A 14,461-nucleotide genomic window follows, 5' to 3' on the forward strand; every position below is an offset into this window, starting at 1 on the left:
AAAATAAGGATTCTCAGAGAACATATGGTCCCAGTTATTTTCTTCAGTGGAATCTGTAAAAAAAACAGTATAACTATTTCACTGTGGCATCAACTTTACCAATAGGAATAAAGGCACTGTTGCTGTCAGTAAAGGAATCTGGTGATACATGTAACTCATTTCAGCTCTGGAAGAACTGAAGATTGAGGGGAAGCATGGGAGGCTCTGTGAAGGCAGGTCATGTAGGATGGGGATCCAGGGCTGGGAGTGCAGTAGCTGTATATACATGAGCATGACTTTGATCCTTTGGGAGGTGGCACACCACTGGAGGTTTTATGTAGGTGAATAATATAATTGGGGTTTTGTTTGAATAATCCTGTGAGAAACATAGTGAAGGTGAAGGATAGGAGGGATTAAAGCCAGTTAAACCGTTTTATGATGGTATCTGTGTGAAACACAATATTCACGAAAAGACTAATATGTGTATTATAAGATTTATATATAAATACATGTGTATATGTGTATATATTTTTATATATGTACATTTATATATATATATACACTATATACCTGACACTGTAAATATTACATGGGAAGAAAGTTTAAATAAGATTCTTGTCTGTTTTCTCTTAGTTTAAATGCTGTAAGGGAAATAGGGGCTATTTCCTATATGTGTATGTTCAATGCCTTTGTCTCTATATGTATATCTACATATATAAATAAAAATAAAAATATATGTCTACCAAAAATACCGGCTATAGGTTAAAATTAGTACACAGGCACTAGTCAAAATGCAGAGTTCTTTTTCAGAAATTCCTTCTCATTTTCTAAAACGTAAAGAAAAGGATACTTCTCTTGGATTGCCATCATTTTAATTCTCCTTGTAGACTTAATTGCTCTCTTTATTATGCTCCCACAATATTTTAATATTATCTATTTCTGTCTGTGTATTTGTAGGCCTACATAGAGAGATGATAGGTAGATGACAGATAGATGATTGATTGATAGACAGACAGACAGACAGACAGAGATAATGAGTTATGAGCTCCAAATGAAGCTCATTTACCGTTTTGCCTTCAGACTCATAGATGGATGCAGTATTATTCACCTGCCATCCAAACTATGTAAGAGGTTAAGACTGGCTGTAGTGCCAGGCCAACCCAGGCAGAAAACTCCCTAAGTCTCCTTCTTGGTGGAAAAGAAGCTGGATGCAGTGGTGCAAGCCTGTATCCTAGCACCACAGGAAGCCCATAATAGGCAGACTGTGGCTCAGGCACATATCAAAATGGGAAGTAAGACCTTATCCTAAAAATAACCAGTGGAAAAAAGAGCAGGCACAAGTCCCTGAGTTCAAACCCCTACTTTAAACTCAAAAAATGAAAGAACAAAAATAAAAGGACACTCTCATCAGCAAATTTTACCAAGGGCCAAAAAGTAAGATGGTTTGCAAGCTACTACAGTTTTGATGTTGACTATCCCAGGAAGGCACTATTAAGAAGTGCTAGAAACTTTTAGGAGGTCTATCTTAGGCTGCTGGGGAAAGAATGTCTTCAAAGGGACCTTGCCCTGCCTTCTCTGTTATTCTACATCTTGGCTCATAAAGTGAGAAGTTCCACCATGCATTCCCACTATGATGTGGTCCCAACAAATGAGGCCACTTAATCATGGAATGGAGCCTCCAGAACTACAAACCAACAAAATTCTTTGCAATTTTTAATTACTTCCCTCAGGTGTTTCCTCACAGTGACAAAGAGCAGAATAATACCCAGGCAATATCCCACTCTGCCACTATAGCACAAATGCAGCCATAGATGAAACAAAACTTCACAAAAATGGACAGTAGGTGAGACCTTCCCTGAAAGCTGCCATGCACCAACTCTTCAACTAATGTCTGTATCTCCAACTGTAACTTTATCCTAGATAAAACAGTGCATAACAAAACCTTACTCATTAACATACTGTTCTTACAGTGCTGTTTTCCCAGCTGCTACAACTTAAATTCATGCCCAAAATATGTTTGGCATTTTACCTGAATTATTTCAGAATTAAATTTTGATTCCAAATGTGCTGCTCTTTCTGCTTCAATGCTTTCTTCTAATTTCCTCACTCTTAGAGTTGTTGTCTAAAAATAAATTGAATATAAACATTTGTATTTAAAGTAGATATGGATCACTATATTTCAGGATTATAACCAACTATTTATATTATTTAAGCTGCAGTTTCAGAGAGAGAGAGAGTGAATTCTAAGGCTTGAAAACAAGGACTTGAAGTGTTCCTTTTTTTCCCCTCAAGGCTGGCATTCTACCACTTGAGTCAACACCTCCACTTCTGCTTTTTGCTGGATAATTAGAGATAAAGGTTCTCTAAGATTTGTCTGCACCGGCTGGTTTCAAACCTAAATCCTCAGATCCCAGACTGCTGATTAGCTATGATCACAGGCTTGAGCCACCAGTGCCTAGTCACAGTTCTTTAAGTCCCTAGTTAATATCTTTCTTCCTCTAGCCCTCATCTACCCATCTCTGATTCTTTTCAGTTTAAAGATAAGTAGGTTTTTTTCTATTTGGTTTGGTTTTTTTGAGACAGAGTCTCACTATATATCTAGACAGGGTCTCACTATGTAGCCTTACTCATGATCTTCTTGTCTCAGCCTCCCAAATGCTAAAACTATAAGCATACACACCCACATGTGGCATTTTTGGTTTTTGTTTTTTTTTTTTTTTTTTTTTTTTGTCGGTCGTGGGGCTTGAACTCTGGGCCTGGGTGCTGTCCCTCAGCTCTTCAGCTCAAGGCGAGCGCTCTACCACTTGAGCTACAGCACCACTTCCGGTTTTGTGGTGGTTTATTGGAGATAGGAGTCTCACGGTCTCTCCTGCCCGGGCTGGCTTTGAACCGCGATCCTCAGATCTCAGCCTCCTGAGTAGCTAGGAATACAGGCGTGAGCCACCAGCGCCCGGCTTAGCATTTTTGGTTTTTTAAATAGGGTCTAATTATGTTCCAGGCCCAGCTGGCCTGGAACTCACGATTCCCCTGCCTTGGCTTTCCAAGTACTGGGATTATAGATACATGTTATTATGCCTAGCTGGTGTAAAGAAAATTTAAATCCAGAAAGATACGAATAGTTACTTAAGAAAGTTTATATTTTAAAAGAAAAAATCTGAATTTATATCCTATATAAGCATATTATTTTCAAATAGGCATTTTAATAGAAGATGAAGCTAGTAAATATTCAAAGATCAATCTGAAGATTAAAAACAATGAACTAGAAATGAAGAAATTGGAATGTTTGATAAAATTAAGGAGTTCCTATCTTTTAATGTGATGATGGGTGATACTTTCAAAACTTTATATTTCTAAAATATCAACTCAAATATTCAAGGATAAAATGATACCACGTCTAAGAGAGGATGTGTGTATTACATATGTCTCAGTATATATGTATATGCTGTCCATTTGGGAGCGTTTGTATCATTGATTAAATTTTGGGTAGTTTAATGCTTTTATTACAAGATTTGCCTAATTACAGTATACTTGATCATTGGTTGTTAATAATCATCAGCATCAGGGCTAGGAAGGTGGCTCAGTGGTAGAGCGCTTGCCTTGCATGCATGAGGCCCTGAGTTTAATTCCTCAGCACCACATAAGCAAAAAAAGAAAAAAGCCGGAAGTGGCGCTGTGGCTCAAGTGGTAGAGTGCTAGTCTTGAGCTGAAGAGCTGAGGGACAGCACCCAGGCCCAGAGTTCAGGCCCCACAACCAGACCCAAAAAATAAATAAATAAATAATAATAATAATAATAATAATCAGCATCAGCATCAAACAGGGACATAAGGGTAGATATTCATAGGATAATATTGGCCATAGCTCATAACTGTTACAGCAATAGGCATGTAGGGGTTCACTATAGTACTCTTGACTTTCATTTATGTTTGAAATTTCCATATGAATTTTAAAAAGAACAATAACAAAAACAAGGATATTAAGATTCAAGGAAAAATGTGATGCTAGTACCATTGTTTACCCAATTAGCAAAATTATATTTGACAATGATTTCATAACATTAAGGCCTTAAATTCATCTGTAGCACTTAAATACTCTCTACACTCACTTCTTTTCATCCTCTCAAAATATATTTCACATAGAAATGCTAGTTCTGTGGCATGTTATTAATTATTATATGAAAAGATAATTTCATTATCAGGCACATGAATAGAATTAAAGCTATGCAATTTTCTATACTAAAACATGACTCAAAAAGTTAACATGGCGGGGCTGGGAAGGTGGCTCAGTGGTAGAGCGCTTGCCTTGCATGTCTGAGGTCCTGGGTTCAATTCCTCAGCACCACATAAGCAAAAAGAAAAAAGCCAGAAGTGGCGCTGTGGTTCAAGTGGTAGAGCGCTAGCCTTGAGCTGAAGAGCTGAGGGACAGCACCCAGGCCCAGAGTTCAGGCCCCACGACCGGACACAAAAAAAAAAAAAAAAAGTTAACATGGCAATCCTGAAAAACAAGAACAAAGTTGGAAGACACATTTCATAACTGCAAAAGTTACTAGAAAGCTACAATGCTCTAAACATTGTGGTACTGGTCTAAGGATAAACATATAAATACACAGAAAAGAAACTACTGTCCAGAAATAAATTCAAGAACTGATGGTAAGCTGATTTTTGTTATTTTTGTTGGTCATGGGGCTTGAACTCTGTGGCTGGGCACTGTCCCTCAGCTTTTCAGCTCAAGGTGAGCACTCTACCACTTGAGCCACAGCACCACTTCTGGTTTTTCTGGTGCTTAATTGAAGATAAGAGTCTCTAAGGGACTTTTTTGCCCGGGGCTGTCTTTGATCTTCGATCCACAGATCTCAGCCTCCTGAACAGCTAGGATTACAGGCGTGCGATGTGGGTGCCCAGCCAGTAAGCTGATTTTTGACATGGATGCTGGATCATTAAGTGGAAAAGAATCATTTTTTCCAGCCAACATTGCTGAGAAAAACTGAATATACCCCTGCAAAACAATGAATTTAGACTCACAACTAAAACAAAAATAAATACAGATGATTGGGTGACCTATATGTAAAGGAATGTGAAACTTTCAGAAGAATGCAGACTTGGCCATGGATTCTCAGATATAAGAGGATAAGCATCAAGTATCCAGAGTAAAGAACTCATATAACAAAAAAGATAAACTATGAATAAATGTCCCTGTATGGTGATTCATGCCTGTAATCCCAGCAGTGAAGAGGCTAAAGCAGGAGCATCAAGAGTTCTAGGCAAACCCCGCTACATAGTGAGACACTGTCTCAAAAAATAAAGATAAAATAAAATAATGAGGAAGGAATTGAATAGACATTTATTCAAAGAAGAGATGCAAATGACTCAAAGTATTTTAAATAATATACATTATTAATCATTGGGGAAGTGCAAAATCAAAGACACAAATACCCACTTAGATATCTACCATTGTCAAACACTAGTGGCTCATGCCTGAAAGTTTTAGCTACTTGAGTGGCTGAGATTTTAGAACTCAGTTTGAAGCCAGCTGGGAAAGAAAACTCCGTGAGACTCTTATCTCCAATTAACCATCAAAAAAAACTGAACATGGAACTGTGGTCAAGCTACAACACCAGCCTCTCTCTCCCACCAGTTCTCGTTCTCTCTCTCTCTTTCTCTCTCTCTCTCACACAGACATACACACACAAATGCACACATGAACACAAGAAAGCTATAATTTATAAAACAGAAAATAACAAATATTGGCAAAGCTGTGCAGAAGCTAAAAATATAAAATACGAAATAGTTTAGTTGTTATAGACAAGTTTAGAAGTTCATCAAAAAGTTAAAGTTACTGTAAAAGCAGTTTCACTCCTATATAAATAACCAAAACAGATAAAAAAAATGCATTCATATAAAAGTATTTATCAAGTTTATAGCAGCACTTTTCATGAGAAACAAAGGTAGAAAGGACACAACTGTCCATCAACAGATGAGTGCACAAACAAGATGAGAATAAGCATAAAGAAGATCTTATTTTTGCCAGGGGAAGGTGGCTCACACCTGTAATCCTAGCTACTCAGGAGGCTGAGATCAGATCTGAGGATTACAGCTGAAAGCCAGCCCAGGCAGGAAAGTCCATGAGACTCTTTTTTTTTTTTTTTAATTGTGAGAATACCGTACAGAGGAGTTACAATTACATGGGCAAGATAACGAGTACATTTCTTATCAAGCACTGTAGCCTCCTCGTTGTTTTCCCTTCCCGAGACTCATATCCAAAAACCCACCAGAAAACCAGAAGTGGCACTGTGGCTCAAGCGGTAGAGTGCTTGCCTTGAGCTGAAACACAGGGACAGGACCCAAGAGCACAGTTCAAGTCCTACAACCAACAAAAAGAAAAAAAGAAGAAAGGAGAAAAGAGGAGGAAGAGGAGGAGGAGGAGGAGGAGGAGGAAGAAGAGGAAGAGGAAGAGGAAGAGGAAGAGGAAGAGGAAGAAGAAGAAGAAGAAGAAGAAGAAGAGAAGAAGAAGAAGAAGGAAGAAGAAGAAGAAGAAGAAGAAGAAGAAGAAGAAGAAGAAGAAGAAGAAGACGACGACGACGAAGACGACAAAAGTAGTGTCCAGGCCCAGAGTTCAAGGCCCACAACTGACAAAAAAAAAAAAAAGGTGAAAGAAGCGGAGCACCAGTGGCTCCCAGCTGTAATCCTATCTATTACTTAGGAGGCTAAGAGCAGAAAAACTGCAGTACACCAGCCTGAGCAGAAGAGTTAGTGAGATTCTTCTCAACCCATAGCTGGGTGAGTGGCACATGTCTGTCATCCCAAGCTACGTGGAAGGCTAAGATTGGGAGACTCATGGTGTTAGACAGGTTTGGGGGAAAAAAAAAAAATCCATGAGACTTGCCAAGTACTGGCTACTCATGAAGCTGATATCTGAGAACAAGGTTCAAAGCCAGCCCCCGGAGAAAAGACTGTGAAACTGTTGTCTACAATTAACCATCAAAAAACTGGAACTGGAGGTATGGCTCAAGTGGTAGAGCACCAACCTTGCACGGAAAAAGCCAAGCAAAAGCGCAAGGCCCTGAGTACAGCATACACACACACATACAAAAAAAAAAATCCATGAGACGCAGTCTCTTTAGAAGGGAAGCTAGACACAGTCTGTGATTCTAACTATGACAAAGAACCCAAAATAGATGGATACTGGCTCAAACCCATGCCCGGGTCAGAAATAAGATCCTATCCTAAACAACCAGTGAAAAACTGAGCTCACTCTAAAGTATCTGTCCAGCCTAACAAGCATGAGGTCTTATGTTCAAACTGAATATTGCAAAAAAATAAAGTAAAAGAAATTAGATACAACACACACACACACACACAATACTGAACATTCAGTGATTCTAAAATACAAACAATTCATTCCTTATGAATATATCAATATATTAATTAAACAGCTCAAAGTCAAGAGTTTCTATTTTCCTACCTAGAACAAAACCAAATGGGGTGAAATAATAAGCCAAAGATCATCACATCTTTATTTGTACTTTTCTGTTTTGAATGAAATATTCAATAAAGAACAAATTTCTTTATTGAATATTTTCAAGGTGTTTGTTATTGTTGAAACAATCAACAAACAGTAAGAACAATTAAGGGTACTCTTTAAATCTTTAAACAAATTCCTTCAAGAGTGAGGTTGCTTCTTTGTTGATAGACATAATAATCAAATTAACTTCCTGCTAATAATTTTTTAATCTTCCATTCTGATGAACTAATTCTTATATCCAGCAGAGGGTGCTAGGATAACATCAACATGCTATTCACAAAAGGGGGGGGGGGGGAGGAAGGAAGGAAGGAAGGAAGGAAGGAAAGAAGGAGGAGGAGGAGGAACAGGAGGAGGAGGAGGAAAGAGGATGGAAGGAAGAGGAAGGAGGGAGGAAGGAGGAAGGAGGAGGAAGGACCAAAAAAAAAAACCTACAATATTTAGGGCTGAAAATATGGCTTGGTGGTAGAGTGCTTGCCCAGCATGCATGAAGCCCTGAGTTCTTTTTTTTTTTTTTTTTTTTTTTGGTCAGTCATGGGGCCTGAACTCTGGGCCTGAACGCTGTCCCTCAGCTCTTCAGCTCAAGGCTAGCACTCTACCACTTAAGCCACAGCACCACTTCCAGTTTTCTGATGGTTTATTCAAGATAAGAGTCTCACGGACTTTCCTGCCCGGGATGGCTTTGACCGGCAATCCTCAGATCTCAGCCTCCTGAGTAGGCAGGATTACAGGCTTGAGCCACAGCACCCAGCCAGAAATGGCACTATGTCTCAAGTGGTAGAATGCTAGCCTTGAGCCAAAGAAATTCAGGGACAGTGAGCAGGCCCTGAGTTCAAGCCCCAGGACTGGCAAAAAAATAAATAAATAAACTACAATATTCATTGCTTACCTATTGTGATGGGAAAAAATATAATCAGTACATCTACTAAATTCTGGAATTACAGTCATGTACCACTTTTCTTAACTTCCAAATTTTTATTATAAAAAAACACCATCCCAAAGGTTCAAAGTCTCTAATTTGAAAAGCTGAAGCACCATAATACTAGAACACCTTGCCAGAGTCCTTTACTTATATTCAAATCAAATATCTTGGGCTGGGAAGGTAGCTCAGTGGTAGAGCGCTTGCCTTGCAAATCAAATATCTTTAAAAAGCATTATTATCCAATTAGTCTGACCTTTAAAAGGGGCCCTTCCTTAAAATAAGTACTTCACTTGTTTTTTTTGTTTGTTTGTTTTGCTTTGCCAGTCCCTGGGCCTTGAACTCAGGGCCTGTGCACTGTCCTTGAGCTTCTCTGTGCTCAAGGCAAGCACTCTACCACTTGAGCCACAGCGCCACTTCCGGCTTTTTTCTTTCTGCTTATGTGGTGCTGAGGAATCAAACCCAGGGCCTCATACATGCAAGGCAAGTGCTCTACCACTGAGCCATCTTCCAAGCCCCTTTGGCAAATTTTTAAATGAACTTCCAGTATCAAAATCTACTGTGAACATAAAATGATGTATTTAAATGCATAACACATAATTATGACCAAATAATCAAGGTGATATTATCATTTAATTAATAGTAATGAACAGAAATCAACATCTTAAAATGCTTCCCACAATACACAAAAAAACAAATTACACAAGGTTGCCTTTGTGGACAATTATGATAAGTAAAATGCATTTCTCGTTTCCTTTTTCATTTGAGAAGAGTATACACTATATAAATGCTATGGATAAGCTGAGGCTAGTGGTTTGAGCCTGTCATCCTAGCTATTCAGGAGGCTGAGATCTTAGGATCAAGGTTCAAAGCTAGCCCTGACAGGAAAGTCTTAAAACTCTTATCTCTAATTAACCACCAAAAGCCACAGTGGAACTGTGGCTCAACTAGAGTGCTAACCTTAAGCACAAAAGCTCAGGAACAATGCCAAGACCCAGAGTTCAAGCCCAGAATCAACATACACACATACACACATACACACGCACACACGCACATGCACACACACACACACACACACACACACACGTAGCTTTGGATATGATAAAAATATTTTATTTGCACATGTAAAAACAGAATAATGAAATGTGTTGAAATTGTTTTGAAAGGGGGAGAGGATAAGAAACCCTGATGGGGTAAATTCAATAGGGATACACTATATACATGTATGGAAATGTCATGAAACCCTGTTTTGTACAACTAATGTGTGCTAATAAAATAACTAAAAAAAGTACCTTCTGCTCTTCTTTATGTTACTGTAATATAGCTATGACTGACAGAAGCAATTTAGAATTGATTTGCAAAGACTGTCTTTTCCCACCATAATCTTCAAGAGCCTCCTCAGTTCTCTCAGAATTAGGTTTGCATCTTCTCTTTTCTCTTTTCTCTTTTCTTATTGAGTTAAGCTTATTTCCCATGATAATAAACTCCACTAGTTGTAAAGAGGTTTATAAAAAACATAGATATTTCTTTTCCTAGTTCACTTTTCCCTTGATTCTGTAGTATCCAGCACCACATATATAAAATTGGACTGGGAGTTTGTTTGTTTCTTTTTTTTTAATCTAAGAAACCATTGATCCATGTTACTATGACTAAGCCACACAATGGTATATAGCTTATCAGATTTTAAAATTAAATATACATATGAAGATTTATTTGGCCAAGGCAAATAAGCACCTTCTGTAAAATAAAATTATTTTTTAAAAAGCTTCATTAAAATTTAAGCCATTTATTAGGCTAAAAATCCATTCTATTAGTTGCTTCAGTTAGATATTATTTAAAATGTGTCCTACTAGGTTGGGAAGGTAGCTCAGTGGTAGAGTGCTTGCCTCGCATTCATGAGACCCTGGGTTCCATTCCTCAGCTCCACATAAACAGAAAAAGCCAGAAGTGGTGCTGTGGCTCAAGTGGTAGAGCGCCAGGCTTGAGCTAAAGAGCTGAGGGACAGTGCCCAGGCCCAGAGTTCAAGTCCCACGACCAACAAAAATTTTAAAAAGTGTCCTATTAAACATTTTAACAATTTTCCTTTATATTATTTTCATGTGATTATTTTCAATTGTTATAATAATGGTGATATACAGAAAGGTTACAGTTATATAAGTCAGGTAATGAGTACAATTTTTTTTTTTTGGACAATGTCACTCTTTCCCTTGCTCTCTCCCAGCATGCAATGCCTTTTAAATGCCACTTGCAATTACTTAAATCACTAGAATTACTTTTATGCCTCCAAAACTGAATGCAAAACTAGAATAAAATATGTTTTAGAAAGTTAACTTCTTCACCAATGTGTCACCATGTGTTCAAACAGATTAACACAAAATATATTCATATAAGCATAAGGCAAATATTTAAATATAACTAAATATAAAGAATTATAGATAAACTAGAAAATTACATCTGCCCACTTCCTTAAAAGAGAATAAAGAGACTATCTGGACTATCTTTTTAAGCTTTGAGCTCCAAAAACAAAGCTATTATATTATGAAAAGTGTTTACTAAATAACCAAGAAAAGCCAACAAATAAAAATAAACTACTAGGCTGGGAAGTTGGCTCAGTGGTAGAATACTTGCCTCACATGAATGAGGTCCTGGGTTCGATTCCTCAGCACTACATAAGCAGAAGTGGTGCCGTGGGTCAAGTGGTAGAATGCTAGCCTTGAGCTGAAGAGCTGAGGGACAGCGCCCAGGCCCAGAGTTCAGCCCCCATGACTGACCCAAAAAAATATTAGAACTACTTAAAATAATTAGATACTTATAATAATTTATTATTCAGCCATAACAAAAAATGGTATTGTGATACTACAGCATGAATGAATCAAGCAATTGTTATGCTAAATGAAAAAATCAGAATACACAAGTCTGTTAGGAAAACAATTCATGCTTACTGATCCGGGGGATATAGTAATAGGACAAGACAATGATGTTGAATAATATGAGATATTTTACTGGAATAGGGAAAACTTTCTAAACGTGATGGTGATGAGGTTGTACAATGCTCTGACTATACTAAAAGTCCGTGAGTTGTACATTCCGAATAGTCAAGTTGACAATATGCAAAATGAATCTCAATAATTTTCAGCTGCCAATATTATAAGTCAGGGCTGGGAAGGTGGCTCAGTGGTAGAGTGCTTGCCTTGCATGCATGAGGCCCTGGGTTCAATTCCTCAGCACCACATAAGCAAAAAGAAAAAAAAATATTGTAAGTCAAACTTACAGATAACTACTATCATAAGTAGCCAAATAACTATCCCTCCAAAACTAACACAAACTGGATTATTATCTAGAAAATAAATCTAAACCAGAGGAGGCTGGGCATAGAAATGCACAGCAAAGATAATGGGAAAGGAGATCCAAAACTACAGTAAAGTGCATGAATCATCTGTGAGCCAGTGGCTCACACTTGTCATCCTAGCTACCCAGGAAGCTTAGGTCTGAGGACAAAGTTTCAAAACCAGCCTGGGCAGAAAAGTTTATGAGACTTTTATCTCCAACTAAGCACCAAAAAGACAAAACTGGAGCTGAGCCTCAAGCAGTAGAGCAACAGCCCTGAGTGAAAAAGATAAGGCCATCAGTTCAAGCTTTAGTACTAGCACAAAAATAAATAAATAAAACAGTATAATAACCAGGCTCCAATTTCTTTTCCTATTTTTCAACAACCAAACCAGAAATATGTAGATCACTCTTTACAAAAAGAAAGTAAAAAGACACATCTCAGACTTTTCAAAGGAAATATTATAATATTGTTTCCTTAAACACAATATTCATGTGTATGAGTAGTGTATGTATTTATATATGTGTAAAGGTATGTACATATATATGGATTTACATATGCTTATATATGCAAATGTGGATATATTTACATGCATATACACATGTGCGGGTGTATGTATTTAAAAGCCTGCCCAACATTTCCAACTGGATGTCCAGTAGGCATGTCAAATTTGACGTATCTAAAACCTGACTCCTTTCAAACCTACTCTACCTATATTCTTTACCAGTTCTGTTAATGAGAATGCCATTTCTTAAACATCTTTCAGTCTCCTCTACTCAACTCAATTAACCAACAAATCCTACACATCAATTACAATGTATAGACCTAAATGAGATTCAGTTTCACACTATAAGCATACACATATTTATGCTATTAATAAAAAAAATTAGAATTTGAATAATGCCTGCACTGTTGATTATACTTGCCTGTGAAACTAATATGGCTTCTAAATAAATACATTATTTTTTAAATATTCACAGTTAAAATTATATAATATCTGGGGAGTTTTTCTATATTATGTGGGAAAAAGATAAGTGAGTCAGAGTAGAAATGATACCACACTGTACACACATAGCAGTTGAAACCCATATGAATACTACTAAATCCATTACAGTACTTTATATGTACTTAACATTTTCTATAATGAAAATTTAATTTTGAAAAAAAAAGGACCAGGAAATCTGGAGATGAATGAGGAAAGAACACAGCAAGTACAGTATTAGGCCTCTCATCAGCAATAGCAGACCATAAAACCAGTGAGGCAAGGCCTTCTTCAAGTTACAAGACAGATGGATTTTAAGATAAAATTCTTTATTTAGCCAAGTTATATCTATCCCAATATTGTATAGAAAAATATGTGATTAGATATGCAAGATTATGTAAGGTTGAGATCCCAAACTCCCTTTCTTTCGAAACCAGATCATGTATTCCTTTAAAATAAAAGTACTATGGGACCTAAGAAATAAGTACAACAGAGAAATAAAAAGCTGCAAGTGGAGGTGTGACTTAAATGTCTAATGGTAGAGCACTAGCCTTGGGCAAAACAGCTTGGGGACAGCACCCAGGCCCTCATTTCAAGTCCCAGGACACAAACACACACACACACACACACACACACACACACACACACACACACACACACAAAGAGAAAAAACCTCATAACAATATTAAATAATTGCAGTGAATTTAACAAATATATCTCTAGTATCTGTTATTACATATTCCTTATGTTTACTTACCTAGGAAGAATATTAAATTTAGGAGAAAACTTTCTTTACCTATTGAAATACTTCATTCCCCAGAAAGTAAAAGAAGTTTTAAAAAAACACAAAAATATATACCAATTAGATCTCTCAAAATTAGTTAGCATCACCATTCATAAAGTCATATTTTTCTTTGTAGACTAAATGTTCTTTTCTTATCCAAAGTCTTATCTAAAATCTTTCTACAAACGCTGCTAATATAAATGATTTACACTATAAAAATAGAATTTAATGTTATCATTTAACCCCTGAGTATACCAAAACTTTTACTGTGTTGCTTCCTCAACCTTAAAATATAAACAATTACTCTCAAGCTTCCCACATAGTCTGTGAGAATTAATCGTTAAAAGTGAAATTTCTATTCGGTGCTAGTGGCTCACGCCTGTAATTCTGGCTACTCAGGAGAGTGAGATCTGAGGACCATGACTCAAAGCCAGTCCACAAAAGTCTTTGAAATTCTTATCTCCAGTTAATCACAGAAAAAGCCAGAAGTGTGGTAGAGTGTTAGCCTTGAGCAAAAAAAGCTCAGGAATAGCACCCAGGCCGGAGTTCAAGCCCCAGGACCTGAAAAAAAAAAAAAGGTGAAATTTTTAACCAGGCACTAGTGGCTCATGCCTGTAATCCCAGCTGTCTAAGCAGCTGACATTGAGAAGTGCACATGCAGCCAAGACAGAAGGTCAGCCCGGGGAAAAACATTGGAAAGACCTCTTTACAACTGAGAGCTGGGCACAGTGGTGAATACCTATCATCCCAGCTCTGCTGAGAAACCTAAAATAAGCAGATCATAGCCAGGGCAGAAAGCAAGACTGTATCTCAAAAATAACTAGTTCAAAAAGACTGGCTGGAGGTATAGCTCAACAATAGAGCATCCAGCCTAGCACGTATGAGGTCCTGAATTCATACTCAAATATACTTCCTGCCCATCCCCCCCCAAAAAAAATGTTGTTTAAATCAGG

At 37.4% G+C, this 14,461-nt stretch overlaps 1 protein-coding gene across 1 annotated transcript in view; it reads right to left on the reverse strand.

Moving 5' to 3' along the window:
• Positions 1 to 14,461, reverse strand: part of Ccdc171 (coiled-coil domain containing 171) — a 313,064-nt gene that overhangs the window by 232,808 nt on the left and 65,795 nt on the right. Inside the window, exon 8 of the mRNA XM_042692902.1 lies at positions 2,009 to 2,101. Within this exon, the coding sequence (XP_042548836.1) occupies positions 2,009 to 2,101 (93 nt within the window). The remainder of the gene's footprint in view (positions 1 to 2,008; positions 2,102 to 14,461) is intronic.

The sequence above is a fragment of the Dipodomys spectabilis genome, unplaced genomic scaffold, assembly GCF_019054845.1.
Source record: "Dipodomys spectabilis isolate Male_0828 unplaced genomic scaffold, ASM1905484v1 ptg000158l, whole genome shotgun sequence".
Classification (NCBI taxonomy): Eukaryota; Metazoa; Chordata; class Mammalia; order Rodentia; family Heteromyidae; genus Dipodomys; species Dipodomys spectabilis.